Source organism: Diadema setosum, chromosome 10 (assembly GCF_964275005.1).
Source record: "Diadema setosum chromosome 10, eeDiaSeto1, whole genome shotgun sequence".
In the NCBI taxonomy this organism is placed as follows: Eukaryota; Metazoa; Echinodermata; class Echinoidea; order Diadematoida; family Diadematidae; genus Diadema; species Diadema setosum.
The window spans coordinates 6,357,480-6,373,644 of NC_092694.1; the positions used below are offsets into that span (position 1 = coordinate 6,357,480).

General features: G+C 40.4%; 1 protein-coding gene across 1 annotated transcript; it reads right to left on the bottom strand.

Moving 5' to 3' along the window:
- Positions 1–6,946: 6,946 nt before the first annotated feature.
- On the bottom strand, positions 6,947–15,221 carry LOC140234523 (cathepsin L-like peptidase). Its single transcript, XM_072314565.1, has 6 exons — positions 14,985–15,221; positions 12,823–12,978; positions 10,503–10,727; positions 9,697–9,862; positions 8,791–8,896; positions 6,947–7,046 (listed from the first exon to the last, which is right to left on the bottom strand). Exons 1-6 carry the CDS (start codon positions 15,219–15,221, stop codon positions 6,947–6,949), a joined length of 990 nt encoding a protein of 329 aa, XP_072170666.1.
- Positions 15,222–16,165: the final 944 nt, after the last annotated feature.

A 16,165-nucleotide genomic window follows, 5' to 3' on the forward strand; every position in this document is an offset into this window, starting at 1 on the left:
TACATTTTTATATTATACGTTGCCACCACATAACAAGAAATCCTCTAACAACGTAAACATGGTCAGGAGATAATGATCAGTGAAGACGAATGTTTGCTATATAAGTGGCCAGCGCCACGTTTTCAAAAGTGGGGGGCACTTCCGGGTCTCATGAGTTAACAAGAAAAAAGAAAAGCCTTCAGCGCAACTTCTCTGGTGCCACTTTCGGGTTTCTTCAGCTGACAAGCAGAAAACAAAAACAAAAACAAAAACAAAAATAAAAAACAAACAACAAAAGTGATGGGGGCCCAAAGTGGTGACACCCTATGTATTCCTATGTACGGGTGCACTGAATTTGAGTATACAGGGTACTCAAATTCATGCTTCAACAAAACACCGTATAAAACTCTCCTTCAGGTGTTCTTTCACTAAGCGCTTGTAAATCACGTCGTCGAGGAGGACGTGAATGACCCCTTTACAAACTTTATCCAAGCAGGGGGGTGGGTAGAGACTCACTGATCCAAGTCTCCACAGCACTAAAGCTTATAGACGTACTATGCGGGGAAAAGGTACATGTGATATGGCTCTAACACTAGGCCTTTAAATGCAGCATACAGAAATGCAGAAGTCGTTCTACTTGAACGCTACTTTTCTTCATTCATTTAGAATTGGTGGACATGATATAGTTCGAACTTTCTTTAAAAACAAACTGTTTTGACAAACGTCGGTTATGGCATTGGATAGAGCTCGTTTTTTATTTTTTTTTTAATCTCCAATAAACTAGTTTAATTGGGTTTTATGAGTGTCACTGGTAGATTCTGTTTAGTCGCACTGTTGAATCGATTGAGTTTATGACAAGTACAAACATCTATGAAATAATCATAAACGTTACTATAATGTCATATGTCATAAAACGTATTATGTGAATAATCTTCGTATATGCACACACTCAAATTTCTTGGCTCACACTGATCCCATATTTTATCGCTTAAAAACTCTAGAGGCCCATGAAATACATTTATATCTACCTGCCATATTTATGTATAAACACACTCGAAATTTATTACCATTTTTTCATAATGTCTTAGTAACCAATGACCATATTCACTCATACCCAACCCGTCGTTCCCAAGATTTTCATTTAAGTAATCCAAAGCTTTAACTTGCTCAAAAGTCGATCAGACATCACGGTCCGGATACATGGAACACTCTTCGTGAGGAGTTGAAACAGTTTGCCTCCTTGTTTTCATTCAAAGCAAACTTAAAGAAGCACATTTTATTACAGTATACTTCAAATACGAACTAAAAACAAATAATTCATATGACTAATGTTGGTCTCCCGATAGCAACATCGCATATCGTTCCCTCTTCCAGCAAACCATTTCTATTATTCTAAATTCCAGCCTATCTGCCCTTGTGCACTTTCAAGCACTTGCACGCACATTCACCACCATCACACATAGAGTTTATTTTCCCCTGCTATCTTCGCAGCAGAATTTGTACTGTTACGAATCTAGTACGTCCCTACCTTTTCCTCGGGCCGGCCATCTTTTCAAGCTATGTTTACAATGGCGGCCCTCTGCATAATCGCTTCTTAACTACAATTGTTGTTGTAATCCCCGCTGCATAGACATGCATACAGTATATTATATCATTAATTTCCTTTTATATCTTTGTTTATGCAAGTCAAACGACCCTGTTTTGAATTTACTTTGTATATTTCCCACATGTTCATGATTATGTACCTTACAGCCTTATGTATCTTGATATGTTGATTGATTTTATGATTTGCAGAAAATAAAGTATCTATTAAACAAACAAAACGTTAAAAGCAGTTTTCTCAGTTCCGTTCAGCATGAAAACTATTAAAAAAAAATATTATAGTACCCGACATGACTTATTTGTAATGCACAGTCAGCTAGTGAACTTACCGTGTGTGTTGACAAGGAAGGCTGCGTATGAAATGGCACAGGCAAGGTTGCCTACGTGGTTTTAACGAATTTTGTTACAAGACAACTGCATTGCTTGGCTACACAATGTCCATGTTAAGTTTGATTAAGCACCTCTTTGTTTGAAATCGTCTGCCTGAAGTATGTGATACCACAGTGCCAAGAGGATTATGCCAAATGAATTACAGAAACTGAGAGACTATAATTGCTGGGACGGGTTTGCAATTATCGCGTATGAAATTCGTTGATTGGCTACACCAGAGAATACACTTAAAGTGTTTTCAAGTAGGCCCTATTTGTGTGTATGAGATACCAGGCATCCGAGGCAATGAAAGCAGATGGATTACAGAAACTGAAGGACTAATTGCGATCACGGGTTTTGCCATAATTATCTTTTGACGCGTAAAGAGACGACCTAATAGTCTTGTTATTCTGTTTGGCGGTGTTTGGTCTAAGTTTCAATGAATCATGCTTATTTCTGTGTACACTCCGAATGTTCCTTTGATCTGATATATAACGAGGGCGTGGTAAAAGTATGTTCTTCTGTTTTTTGTTTTTTTTCCTTGAAGGGATCGTGTTGTTTTGGTTGAGACCTAACTTCAGGTTTCTTACGTTTTTGGTGAGATAATGAGAAACCTTATTATTATGAAATAAAGAGCATGTATATAATTCCAAGAGGGATTCAATGTTTATGTGACGGAACTTGGTTTTTAAATGGCTGAGATATCCAAAACAGAGCAATTCTAATAAAAGGAGGGACCCACCTTTTATTAGAATCGCTTTGTTTTGCTTTGTTTTTGACTGTCTCAGCCATTAATTCCCAAACATATATTCATCACTATAAACTTTGAATTCCTCTTAGAATGGCATGCTCTGTACTATTTCATAAGTGGTTTCTTGATATCTCGCAGAAAGTTAAAACCCCAATCCTCATCTCCACCAACACTATCCCCGTCCCTTTAATCTATAAACGTCCCTATCAAGCCAAAAAGAGTATTTCAGCAAGGCAGAAAGTGAAATACAAAGAGCGCAGATTTAAAAAAAAATATATATTTCGTTTGACAATGTTTGGGTTACGAAATTCCAAGGGAAAGCCGACGTTGGTTTTCAAAAAAGGAACTGAACGGAGGGAAAGGAGCACTTAATGTATAGTTTCCATGACATTTGCTCCTGCGACAATTGCTGCACTGTAATACATACGCTCTATTAAAGTGTATCTTTGGTCAAAAAAATATTTTTTGATATGTGAAAGAGATGTATTTTAGTAATCTGTTGCACCAAAAATCAGAAAAAAATGTGACATATTAATGAAGAAAAAGTATATTTTGATATGGAAATTAAGAACTAAATCAGTGAGTCTGAAAGGAAAGACTGTCAACTTTCTTTTGTTCTCAGGAACCAGCAAGGGATTAAGGAACCTCCACAATCATCACAAAAACAATTGTAAGTGCTGTTGGTTTTTGTACCCACCGAATGAGTTCGGTAGCCTAAAGGCCGTGTCACACCTTTCCGCGCAAGCTACGCCAAGTTTTGAGCTGCACCTCGCCGGCAACTCCAACGCAGGTACTTCGCAGTCCCCGTATGCGATCAGCGCGGCCAAGATAATGACATTCCGTCATTTCTGTTGGATTTCTGCCATTCCTTCAGATGGATTTCTGAGTTGTCAGCCCCCACGCGCCTGGCACGCAGGTCACACAGAATACCCGCAAGAAGAACATAAGTAGCACGCATCCAGCAAGTAAGACACATGCACAACTCGCCCAAATCCTTGTCCGCCCTCAGAAATAATATTGTCCGGTATGGGGGACTACGGGTGAGATTCGTGCTAGGTACTGTTATGTGCAGGTCATCTGCGGGGACCTCCGGGTAGTAAAAATTGTTCTTCGCAAGTCGCACGAGAGGCTTGCCTGGAAAGATGTGACACGGCCTGTAAGGCCGTATCACACCTTTCCGGACAAGCTACGCGGGCTTGTTGCGAGTAGGGATTTTTCAGCACGCAGGAAAATTTTCTGCGAGCCGACAAGAATGTTTGCGAGTTTCGCACTTGTGTCTTATTTGCTAGACGCGTGCTACTTACCTTCTACTTGCGTGTATTCCGTTTGACCTTTGAAACTTTGAAACCGATCCGTTTTCTGTGACGAGCGACTTACGGGTACTGCGAAGTACCTGCGTTGGAGTTGTCTGCAAGGTGCTGCCGGTAAGTTTTTTCCTACTGGTGTTCTGCGTGTACTCCCGCGACTCACATATTTTGAACATGCTCAAGTCCTTGCCATACCGTATCTGGGGAAGTTTGACTTGCGGGGAAGCAAATTTGCTACCCTGAGCTCTCCGCCGTTGGTCCGCAAATCTGTCCATTGGTTCTGAAGAATATGGAAATGTGATTCTCTTCCCCTCCCCCTTGTTTGTTCCCCCTCCAAACTTTCACCCCTCTATAGGAACCCAAGGGGCCCATCCTAAATATTGCCATGAACTGATTATATTCCTCATCTATTAAGGTATCTACATGTATAAGATATGTACCTCTTCCCTTGCCCCCCACCCCCCCCCCGGTGGGGGGAGGGGGCAGGGGGAAGGGGGGCACTTGACCCACACTTACAACTTTGGCCCCTACCCCCTTATAATGATTCTCACCAAGTTTGATTGTATGAAATCGGCCAACTGGTTCTGAAGATGAGAATGTGTTCCCCCCCCCCCAGTCTGCAAGGGAGATACCCTAGGTATTCCCATAAACAACTTATATTCTTCAGCTATAAAGATGTCCACGTACAACATATCTTGAGTGTTATGCTTTTTGGTCTGGAGCACACATTTCTATCTATCTATTTTTATATCTATTTATTTCTAGATATCTATCATGATGGGGGGGGGGGGGGGGGCTCCGCATGGAGGCCACATGCCCTACATGAACAACCTTAGGACCCTACCCCCTAAGGATGATCCCCACCAAGTTTGATTGAAATTCGCTCACTGGTTCTGAAGAAGAAGTTAAAAACGTGTTTTCCCCCCTTGGCCCCCATCCCTCAAACTTTCACCCCCTCTAGGACCCAAGGGGCCATCTTGGGTCTTGCCATAAACAAACTAAATTCTTCATTATATAAAAGTATCTACATACAACATAAGATATTACCTAGACTGTACTGCTTTGGGGTTTGGAGAAGAAGATTTTTAGAATTTACCCCCTTTCCCTTGGGAGCCCTCCCCCTGGCCTCCCTGGGCCCCACGTATTTTACATGAACAACTGTGGGTCCTTACCCCGTAAGGATGATTCCCAGCAAGTTTGATTGAAATCTGCCCACTGGTTGTGTAAGAGAAGATGAAAATGTAAACAGTTTATGCACGACGCACGACGCACGACGCACGACGCACGACTGACGACAGACGAAAAGCAGTCGCAATAGCTCACTCGAGCCTTCGGCTCGGGTGAGCTAAATAAGTGTCTTGCCTGTCTTTACTGTAGGACCATAGGAATTATCACCTTAACTCCTTGACCGTATAATAACTGTCAAGCGCATCCATGGGTTTTTAGTTCGGGTACCAAAATGTGCAGATTGTCCAAAATGTGCAGACAAATCCACTTTTAACTGCACAGTTTGGTAACAGTTGATCCCGTCAGGTATAGGTGGACTATCGGCACATTTTGGTAAATTACCAAAATGTGCCGATTTACCAAAATGTGCCGTAACACATGTAATCATAGATAATGTGTTATGCATTTATACAACCGTACACGTTTATTTACGCAACAAGACAACAAAATGCCATTTTAACTCCACATTGAACTACTCTTTCTCGATTTCCAGTTCATGTTCAAGATTATTTCCTTTATTCGAGGAGAATTTACATCTCACTTCAAGTGATAGAAATAATGTAAACAAGACAATATTAATTGAACAAAGCTACTGTACGAAAACAAAAATAATTCAAGCCTTCCTGAAGTATCGCACTAACATAAAATTCATAGAATGAAAATGACATAAATTACATAAACACGGATATAAGCCAAACAACATTGAATTGTTCTTTCAATGTCACAGAGTTTCACATTCTCCTGACTGCTGTAAACATTATGGAAAAAAATCAGATTGGTGGAAACAAAAATTTAAGAAATGAACGTTTAGATGACAACGGCCTTTCTTTTTACCAAGATATGAATTGCGTAAATTTTGCCTATTGGATGCGATTTTGGTTGGGTTTGTATGGGTTTGGTTTTATTTCTGCATTTTTTCTCCAAATACAACAAAAAAAAAAAAAATGAAAATAAAATGAAACAGACCAAGCATGCAAAAAAAAAAAAAAAAGGAGAGTAAAACACACAAATCTATACGAGAATTGTCAATTTCGTAACAACATTATATCTATCAATAACATATGAATTAACATGTTAAATCATTATGTGAACAAAAAAGAAATCAGTACCCCAATGGACCGTCATCATAAGCAGAGCTTGACGTACAGGCGACCCCATCATACATTACTGTTACAACACCAATAAACCTACATATATATATAAAAAAAAATCTTAATCCAAACGCTGCATACCGAACATGCATTCCTAAAAACAAAACAAAACAAAACCAGTTTTAAAGGGGAAAAAACACATGCAGCACCACTGACTAGCATTCCTAAAAACAAAACAAAACAAAACCAGTTTTAAAGGGGAAAAACACACGCAGCACCATTGATTACTATTAGATAGAAGTATTGGTGTGTGCAAGTGACAGGTAAACATCAACATGGACAGTTCTCTATTTCATGTCAAGTTTCAAGTTTCAAGTTGATTTATTTCATTTCAAACAAACAAATAATTAGAAATACAATGAAACACTCGTATACACAGATGTCAGGAAATCAGTACCACAATGCGATGAACAGTGTCAAGTCCTCTCCATCTATAATCTTTCAATCAATCTTTCTTCCCTCTACTTAACCACGGTGAAATGAGACATATTAAAAAGTTGGAGAAGTCATCTTTATCGGCATTCATCACGGAGGCGAGACGGAGGGTCTTTCATTCTTTATTACACAAGGGGGTAGGTGGCGTCGGTGGCTATACCACACTGGTTATGCTTGTTCCTTGACATCAAGATGTAACCGTCCATTCCCCAGCTTGTGCCCCAGCTGTGACGGAGAATAATGAATGAAAACGCTGTCCTTGAATCACCTATAAAACTTTTATACAAAACCAGTGTTTCTACTGGTCCACCAGAGGAGTCAGTCATCATGTTTTACTCCAGGACTGCCAGATACACACATTTCTATTCGCCTGAGCGGAAAAGGTCACTATAGGGATAATAAAATAATGATTAAGAAATCTTGTCCAAAGGTAACCTCACTGGAAATTTTGAACCTAGAATTTGTTGTGAAGTGATACAGAGAAAAAAATAAAGACCACACCACTGTGCTCCCTGATGACAGGAAGTCCTTAAAGCTCAGTTGCCATTTCGATTTTGTTTTGTATTCAATTTTAATATTTTTTCATATTTCTGAAGTATGCAGTGATAGGCCCCCAAAAAAATAACAACACCCACACATAGCTTGATATGTAAGGAGTAAGATTAAAGGACAAGTTCACCTTCATATACATGTGGATTGAGATAATGCAGCAATATAGGTGGAACACATCAGGGAAAGTTTGAGGAAAATTGGAAAATCCATTCAAAAGTTATGAATTTTTAATGTTTCTGTGCAGTCACTGCTGGATGAGAAGATTACTGCAGTGGATGATGTCACATGCGGAGAACGACATAAGGAAAACATAAAGAGAATTCCACAAAATGTATTTTTTTTTGAAAAAAGTACACATTCCCTCAACTTGTTACTGACATATGTTAAAGATATTATTACTCCCCCCTGCCTTCTGAAAGAGGCAAGTCATGTGCTCTTCTATTGTGCGAGAAAAGTGAAAATATGTTGAATTTTCTTATATTTTCCTTATATCGTTGTATAAATATGACATCACAAGCTGTAGTAGTCTTCACATCCAGCGATCGCAGAACTGAAACTTGAAAAATTCATAACTTTTAAACGGATCGTCCAATATTCCTCAAGCTGTCACCTATGTGTTCTACTAATATTGCTGCATTCTCTCAATTCAAATTTCTATGAAGGTGGACTTGTCCTTTAACTTCAAGATTACACTTGCTTATTATTTGAAATAGAGAAAGTTAATGGAACCTAAAAAAAGAAGCCTGTTAAGTTGTAGGTAAAAATAAAGAACAACGACACCAACACCCTTTCAAAAAAAGATGGTTTAGTTTCGTTGAGATGGGAGATTCAGATTATAACTCTTTTTTGTGAGATAATTAGAAACCACTTTAATGAAGAACATACAATGAAGAAGAAAAAGTTTATTCGATGAAAATCGGGCTTGAAATGGCTGAGATATCTAAAACCAAAGTAGAACCAAATGTTCCTAATACCCATCTTTTATTAGGACCTCTCTGTTTTTATATATCTTGGCCATTGCAAGACCAATTATCGTCAAATAAGTTTTGAATTCCTCTTAAAATTGTATGCTCTATAATATTTCACATGAGTAGTTTCTTATTATCTCACAAAAAGTTACATGTAAGACCTGAATCCCCATCTCAACCAAATCCTATACCATCCCTTTAAATAAGAAGGAGAATGACCAATGTGCTCTTTACCAAAGCATTTTTCCCTTTTCTTTGCTGACTGAAAACGTACCAGTGTACAATACATGACATAACCTCATCATGTATATAGTTAGTGATTAAATTACTAACTACATGATTTTCAGAACAGCGCTACTTTCCACCAACAGAGAAAATTATATTATTGATTGCCCATGATGAAACGGCGGTATTAATAATTCAGCCCTGGTGTCAAGACGTGACGTCACCTGTTCTTGACAATCCAGTAGTCATTGCCGCTGTCGGAGGAGTAACCAACGGCGAGCACGGCGTGATGAAGCGTCTCTGAGCTGCAGTCGGGTTCGTTGTAAATGCCTGTGGTCATGAGGACAAAGTCAGCTCAGATCATTCTGAATTTCTGGGTTTTTTTTTTTCCTCAAAATACTTTTACAACAGATTATCATCCGTCACGGCCTACTTTTCCTACGAAAGATCTAGAACCTGAACGTTGGTATGGGCTGGCTTTGTCTAGTCTCAATGCTCTGCGCCACCAACGGAGACGGTATATGGCGGGTAAAATGTGTCATAAATAACACAGTGATGCTGCAAACTGTACAGCCATCGGCCATGGGATGGCTGTCAGGCTTTAACCAATCAGAACGCAAGAAACACGGTATGACAACGATAAAGCATTTCAGTTGTACTCCTTTCACTTTGCCATATCAAAATGTTCAATAATCTGCTTTATGTGCACAGTCTCGGTAAGTGAACTTGGTTGAAGACGTCCGCCCATGGAGATCGCAGTGGATATTCATACAATGTATATCTTCTTTTTTTTTTCAAATTCTGCAGACATTAAACGTTCTTTTTATTCTGCGTCTTAAAATCATTTGCATTTTGCTTGAGTGCTATGCCACAACATGAACATTGAAGCTAACAATGCAGTTTCAAGGCTCTGAATGGTGTTAATTCGGGAGGATAATGCTTTTTTTTCGTACACAGTTTGCAACACTCTTTTTGCATCACTGCCACCTCTACTTTTACAAATTAATTTACTGTCTTTGGTACTAATCAGTTAGAATATAATAGATTATAATTATACTAAAAACTGATGTCACAGGTTAACGACGAAATTGATGTCACTGGTGTAAAATATCACCCTACGGGAACCGCACCTGATTCGTAATGCCGGAAAGAGTCCTGACTGGCATCAATGGCAACTGAGATGGGTCCCACCGTAGAGACAGCCTCCTTCAGTGCGCTCTCATTACCAGATGCAATGTGTGTGTAGCCAGTACAAGTCGCACCCACGCCCGACTTGCTGAAGCGGCATTGACCATCCTATTGTAAGGAGAATGCAGGCGTGGGGGGGGGGGGGGGGAAGAAAGAAAGAAACAAACAAACAAAAAGAGGTGTTTTGGTGTACGAAATGATGCACTCCACGTTCAGTATTACTTTAATGGAGAGAAAAAAAAAGGACAAACTGATAAAACAGATGAGAAACCCTTTTTTTAAACTATTCTTACCCATTTTCACGAGTGGGGATAAAGGATATGGGGACAGGCTAATACGAAGGGCACGTAACTAGGATTTTTTTTATTTTTTATGGAAGGGTTCAGAATTAGAAAAAGTGAACCTTTAAAGTTCGAGTTTATGTTCAGTTCCGTTATACTACACATTTGGGGCGCAAATGCGCCACTTCCGGGTTTAATCAGGTGACAAGCCAAAAAAAAGAAAAAAAAAGGCTCCTCCATGAAAGTGTTTTCTAGGGTAACTACAATGGCCTCACAAACAAAGACGGTTTCTTTAACAAATAATAAAGGGGACGTACACGCCCCTTATCATATTTCATTTTTATTTCTCTTATCTTTTATTTATTTATTTATTTTTTGCTGCTGACAAACGGGGGAGGGGAGGGATTCCGTGGAACCCCCTGACCCCCCCCCCCCCACCCCCAGTTACCTGACTGGGTAGCGCTCACCTGGCCCTCGTACGGGTAACTCTCCTCGGTGTCGATACCATTGCTATCGATAACGTATTTAAAGGCGCGGACCGGCAAACCACCATTGCACCCGTGGTTGCCCTCGGTGCTAGAACAGTCCACCAGGTTCTGCTCGCTGAGACTGACCAGCTTACCAGTCTTCCTGAACTGCTGACCCTCCAGGGACCCGGTGGCGCTGAATGCCCAACAGGACCCACAAAGTTGCTGGAAGGGAATTAACAAGAAAAGCTGTTCATTGTTATAATCCTTTGTGGTGGAGGCCATCACTGATTACCACGGTCGATGACCACACTCATATCTTTTCTTTTCTAATTCACAAGCACCAATGTGGAAAAAAATGGTCTACTGAAATGGTTTGTTGATAACTGACATCTGTTGCCACATTACAACCCTTTGTGCTTTATATTAGACCATTGTTCCTGAATTTCTTTGACACTTGATGACTATGGCGATTGATTATTGTTGTCCTGTGTATTGTTCTTCTCAGTGGATTCTAGTTGTGTTTAACAGGCCTGGTATTCTGTTCACCACATGAATAAAGACCTATTTTGTAGTACCAACTTTCGATTCTCGACGGGCAACTTGAATTGCAATGAGACATTTCACTGTCACTTCTAGCCAGAGCAATTCTTCTTCTTTTTTGAGTCCTCATTACCTCCGGGAGGAAGCTATGTTATCATCAGGGTTGGTTGGTTGGTTGTCTGTTTGCACAACAGCTCGAAAAAAAAAATGTGAATGGATTTGAATGAAACTTGCAGGAAAATAAATGATAAATTGATAATGACACGAGGAACAGATGATTACATTTTGATAGTGATACAGGACTTTTTACGGATTTTTGAAGGATTTTCCAAAATTTCTGCCAGATAGGGTCAATGAAATTGTGAGTTTGAGCTGCGCGTGCTTGAGGTTTGCATAAAAGCGCATGCTCTGCTCGGGGGAGGCACCAGGTAAAACCTCGGTCCCACAGCTCTTTACGGCTAAATCACGGCCAAAACACGTCAAAAAGTGGTCTCCCGTGAAGCAGACGATGTTGTTCGCGTTGATGTCGAGTTTAAGACGAGCTACGGTCGATTTATAGACGTGGCAGGACGCGGTAAAAAGTTTTGAACTGCTCAAAATTTTATTCCGCGAACAACCACGGGCGGCACACGTAATAAAGACGTGCAACACACGTGAAACACACGTGATAATCCGTGTTCCGGCAGTGATTAAAACTTGGGAAGACGCGATAAAGATGGGAAAGTTTAGCGGTCTGTCACGGGCAGAGCACGGTCATCTGACGCGTGTTACGCGTTGGTATCACGGGAAATAGCGTGTGTTTAGCGGCTTATCGCTGACAAATGGATTTTTCCGCGTACACACATGTGGCTGGACGTGGTTAGCCGTGCTTGGGCAGTGCTTCAGCAGTGGAACAGCCGCCAACGGCCATACCCCGTACAAAGCACGGCCAAACCAAAATTGACCAAAAAATTACCACTTACGACCACGTCCAGATTTTCATAACTTTTTGTACGTGATTTGGACGTGGAGTGCTGTGTGACCGGGGCTTTACGGTAGCTTGAAGCTGATGACGGAAAACAAAAGGCTGCAATATTGGGAAATTGGGCGATTTTCAGCATGCGAGTATGGGTAGAAATGAGCCGCTTGGCGGAGGTCTGGTCTTTCCGAATGCTTTTCTAGTACAATTTGTTTTCTCGTTGATAAGGAGATAGATGGATAGATGCATAGAGAGAGAAGGGGGTGGGAGACAGAAGAAGAGAGAGAGGAAGAGAAAGAGAATCAGCAAGATACAGACCTCAGAACAAATGATACCAGTATTCTATGAATATGATCATAATTATGTTACTATAGGCATGCTACAGGGTTGAGCATTTGCAGTGCAAGCGATGCTCTCCAACTAAGTATGGCCCTGTCGTTGTAACCACCAGTACCGTTCCATCGCATTTTTGAACACCCAGGTGAAGAGAGGTATGGAAAAGAAAGATTTCATCCAAGGACAAAGTAATGAGCAAAAGATTAAAGAGATCTTTAGGGATGGTAGAGTATTGGTGGAGATGAGGATTGGGCTTTTAACCTTTAGCGAGTTACCAAGAAACCACTTATGAAATAGTACAGAGCATGCCATTCAAAGAGGAATTCAAAGTGTATTTTGATTTTAAAAAAAAAACAAAAAAACAAAACAAAACAAAACAAAACGTTTGAAATGGCTGAACATCCCAAAACAATCTAACCGCGTACACAAATAGACAAATAGACATGATAGGCCTACATCAACACACAAGCCTCTAAAACTTGCCTGGTTCTTCACGGCTGTGACGTATCCTTTAGTGCGCCAATCAACGGAGTCTGGAATGTGAACATTCTCTGGGGCCAGAAAAACGGAACCAGATGTTGCCTTGCTGGAAATGTTACGTCGGTATCCAGTCATCAGTCCCACAAATTCGTTATTTTGCTGTGAAAACATGAACACGTTTATGGTGAACAGCTGCGGCACCGTGTGTTAATAAAATTGTTACACATTATATGTGAGGACAAGGAAAACAAATGCTAAAAACTTGCTTGTCAAAATGGATATCTTGGTCAAAGCAATCGTTGTGATATCTGAAATGATCTAAGCACACATGCAATTAAAGCAGTGAAGTGGTCATAGTATCAAATAATGCTTTGTTTCTTGTTATTTGATGTCGCTAAGCTTGAAATAGCATGCTATGAAAAATATTAGTAGCGTTGTCATACACGTAGGGCCTAGGCCGTAAAGTCCACGTCAGCAAATATACAATATACGTCGTTGTTTGTATTCATGTGTCAATCACCTCCGAGAGGAGAAAAGAAAATATGAATACACATCGCCAAAAAAAAGTTGACAAATCTGAGTTTACTCGATTATTTCTCTCTAATCTCAGTAACATTTGACGCATGTTTGTTACCAACAGAAATACGTATTATCAAATATTCTGTGAAATATTACCCCACTTGTGTTGATCATAGCTTACATGGTGACACGACATATTTTGCTCTTGCGACAATTGCTCTCGTCTTGTTTCCCCCAAGGTTAGGGTTAGGGTTGTCATAGGGCTTTAAGTTTGGTTACAACTCGTTATTCCGAAGGTTTGTTATTCCGAAGGCTCTTCAGTCCGAAGATTAGTTATTCCGAAGGTTCGTTTTTCCGAATTTCATTTTCGGATTAACAAATCTTCGGAATAACGAACCTTCGGAATAACGCCACAAATGTTCGGATTAACGAACCCTTTTTCATTTTCGGATTAACGAACCTCTAGGCATAGGGAATTTGTGTGTTTCGGATTAACGAACCTTCGGAATAACGAACAGCACCCTTTAAGTTTAGATTGATGTGAGGATAAGGATAAGGGTTAGTGTTATGTTTGTGGGTTGTTTGGCTTAGCGTGTATGTATTATGGCAGCATTGCTGCACTGGAGCAAATGCCATGGAACGAGCTTGCAAAGGCGCAGTACTTCAAAATGCCATGGATAAGGCCAAAAGGGAAATGTGTCAAAACGACCCAAGTTTAGTGAGTTAGTGAGTTGTTGTTGTTGTTGTTTTTCCCTTCACCACACTGACACGATAAGGTCATAGACACGGAATTTCAGGGGCTTGATTTGCATGAATTTTAATGTTTATTGTCACAGGGATCTTTGATTCCACCATTTGTTCAGTGATTTCAATGACAATGTTTCGGCGGAGATGTCCATGGCACTAAACAATCTGGCCTGCTTCTGTTGACCAGTTATTGCTGGTTTAAAAATGCAGTCTGTCTTCACATTGCTCGAAGATCGGAAAACTCGAAAAACCAACAGCAACACCACTACTGAGGAGAGTACTGTTTTTGATAATATTAAACTGAATCAAAATGTTATCAGAAACAAATACAACAGCAATTGTTTGAATTTTTCGGGGGTATAATGTGAGAGTTAACAATATGCTGTGATAAAAGAAGAAGACCAACTCACGTCTTCGGTTCTGGTCAGGCATAGGTTTTGAAACGCTCAAGGGCTGATATTTTCAGTACAAATATTATTCGAACTACTTGATTTGTCAAAAAGTAGTAGGTAATGGATCGCTACTGCAATGCTTCAATGCGCTGGTCAAATGATAGAAAGTGAAGAAATCTTCATCAAAAAATACATCTGGATACCGGAGTGCATATGCAGCCAAAACCGGGACAAGTTTGCCCCCTTGAGCTAACCCATAATTCATCTAATTGCTGCTCTGCGCACGGCACCTAGGTATTGGCGATACCGTGATTTCAAGGAAATTTTGAAGTTTTTGTTATAAGTCCAAAAATATTTGTAGAAAAATTCAATCAGAATTCTTGTCTTTGAAGTTGCATTCGAGCATCTGGTGTAGGTTAATTACATAATAATCGTGACTTTTACACGAAGTGTTCACATTCGATCAAAAGCGACAGAACTGAATACTGAAGGGGCCCTACAGCTCACCAAGTCAGAGTATTCGTTGATGCCAAGCTTGTACGTGAATTCGCCGAGGTCGTATCGGACGTTGTGCTTGGTGATGAACTCGAGGTTCTCTCGCCAGATCGAAGATCTCTTCGACTCCTCAAAGTCGTCAGCGTAGATCTTGCCGTACTTCAGCTTCCAAGCCGTCCATTCCTCCTCGAAGGCTCCGAACACGCCCAGGAGACAGGCGGACAGGACGAGTGCACTCAGGTGTTTCATTACGAAGGTCGTAATATCTGACGACATAAATTATCTCTTCCTGCTTAATACATACAAACAATACTGGGACATACATACAATTTTATATTATACGTTGCCACCACATAACAAGAAATCCTCCAACATGGTCAGAAGATAATGATCAGTGAAGACGAATGTTTGCTATATAAGTGGCCAGCGCCACGTTTTCAAAAGTGGGGGGCACTTCCGGGTCTCATGAGTTAACAAGAAAAGAGAAAGCCTTCAGCGCAACCTCTCTGGTGCCACTTCCGTGTTTCTTCTGCCAACAAGCCAGAAAAAAAAAGTGGTGGGGGCCCAAAGTGGTGACACCCTATGTATTCCTATGTACGGGTGCAAAAAAAAGTGGGGGTGGGGCGAGCCCCTCCAGTTCCTCCGGCCCTGTACACTCAAATTCATGCTGCAACAAAGAACACCGTATAAAACTCTCCTTCAGGTGTTCTTTCAATAAGCGCTTGGAAATCACGTCTTCGGGAAAGACATGAATGACCATTTTTCATTTACAAACTTTATCGAAGCAGGGAGGTGTGGGTATAGAGACTCCCTGATCCAAGTCTCCACAGCACTAAAGCTAGATGTACTGTGCGGGGAAAAGGTGTGATATGGCTATAAAACACTATAAATGCAGCATACAGAAATGCAGAAGTCGTTCTACTTGAACGCTACTTTTCTTCATTCATTTGGAATTGGTGGACATAATATAGTTCGAACTTTCTTTAAAAACAAACTGTTTTGGCAAACGTCGGTTTTAGCTTTGGATAGAGCTCGTTTTTTCAACACTAATTACAGGCTCATTTCCAATAAACTAGTTTAATTGGGTTTTATGAATGTCCCTGGTAGATTCTGTTTAGTCGCACTGTTGAATCGATTGAGCTGTGACAAGCAGACAAGTACAAACATCTATGAAATATGTCATAAACGTTAAA

What these genes read in the sequence shown, in the direction of transcription:
- LOC140234523 (XM_072314565.1), bottom strand. Translation starts at nt 15,221, where the DNA reads ATGAAACACCTGAGTGCACTCGTCCTGTCCGCCTGTCTCCTGGGCGTG. An exon ending in GTTACCCGTACGAGGGCCAG is followed by an intron (nt 9,863 to 10,502) that starts GTGAGCGCTACC and finishes TCCTTACAATAG; the next exon opens with GATGGTCAATGCCGCTTCAG. An exon ending in TACTGGATTGTCAAGAACAG is followed by an intron (nt 7,047 to 8,790) that starts GTGACGTCACGT and finishes TCTCCGTCACAG; the next exon opens with CTGGGGCACAAGCTGGGGAA.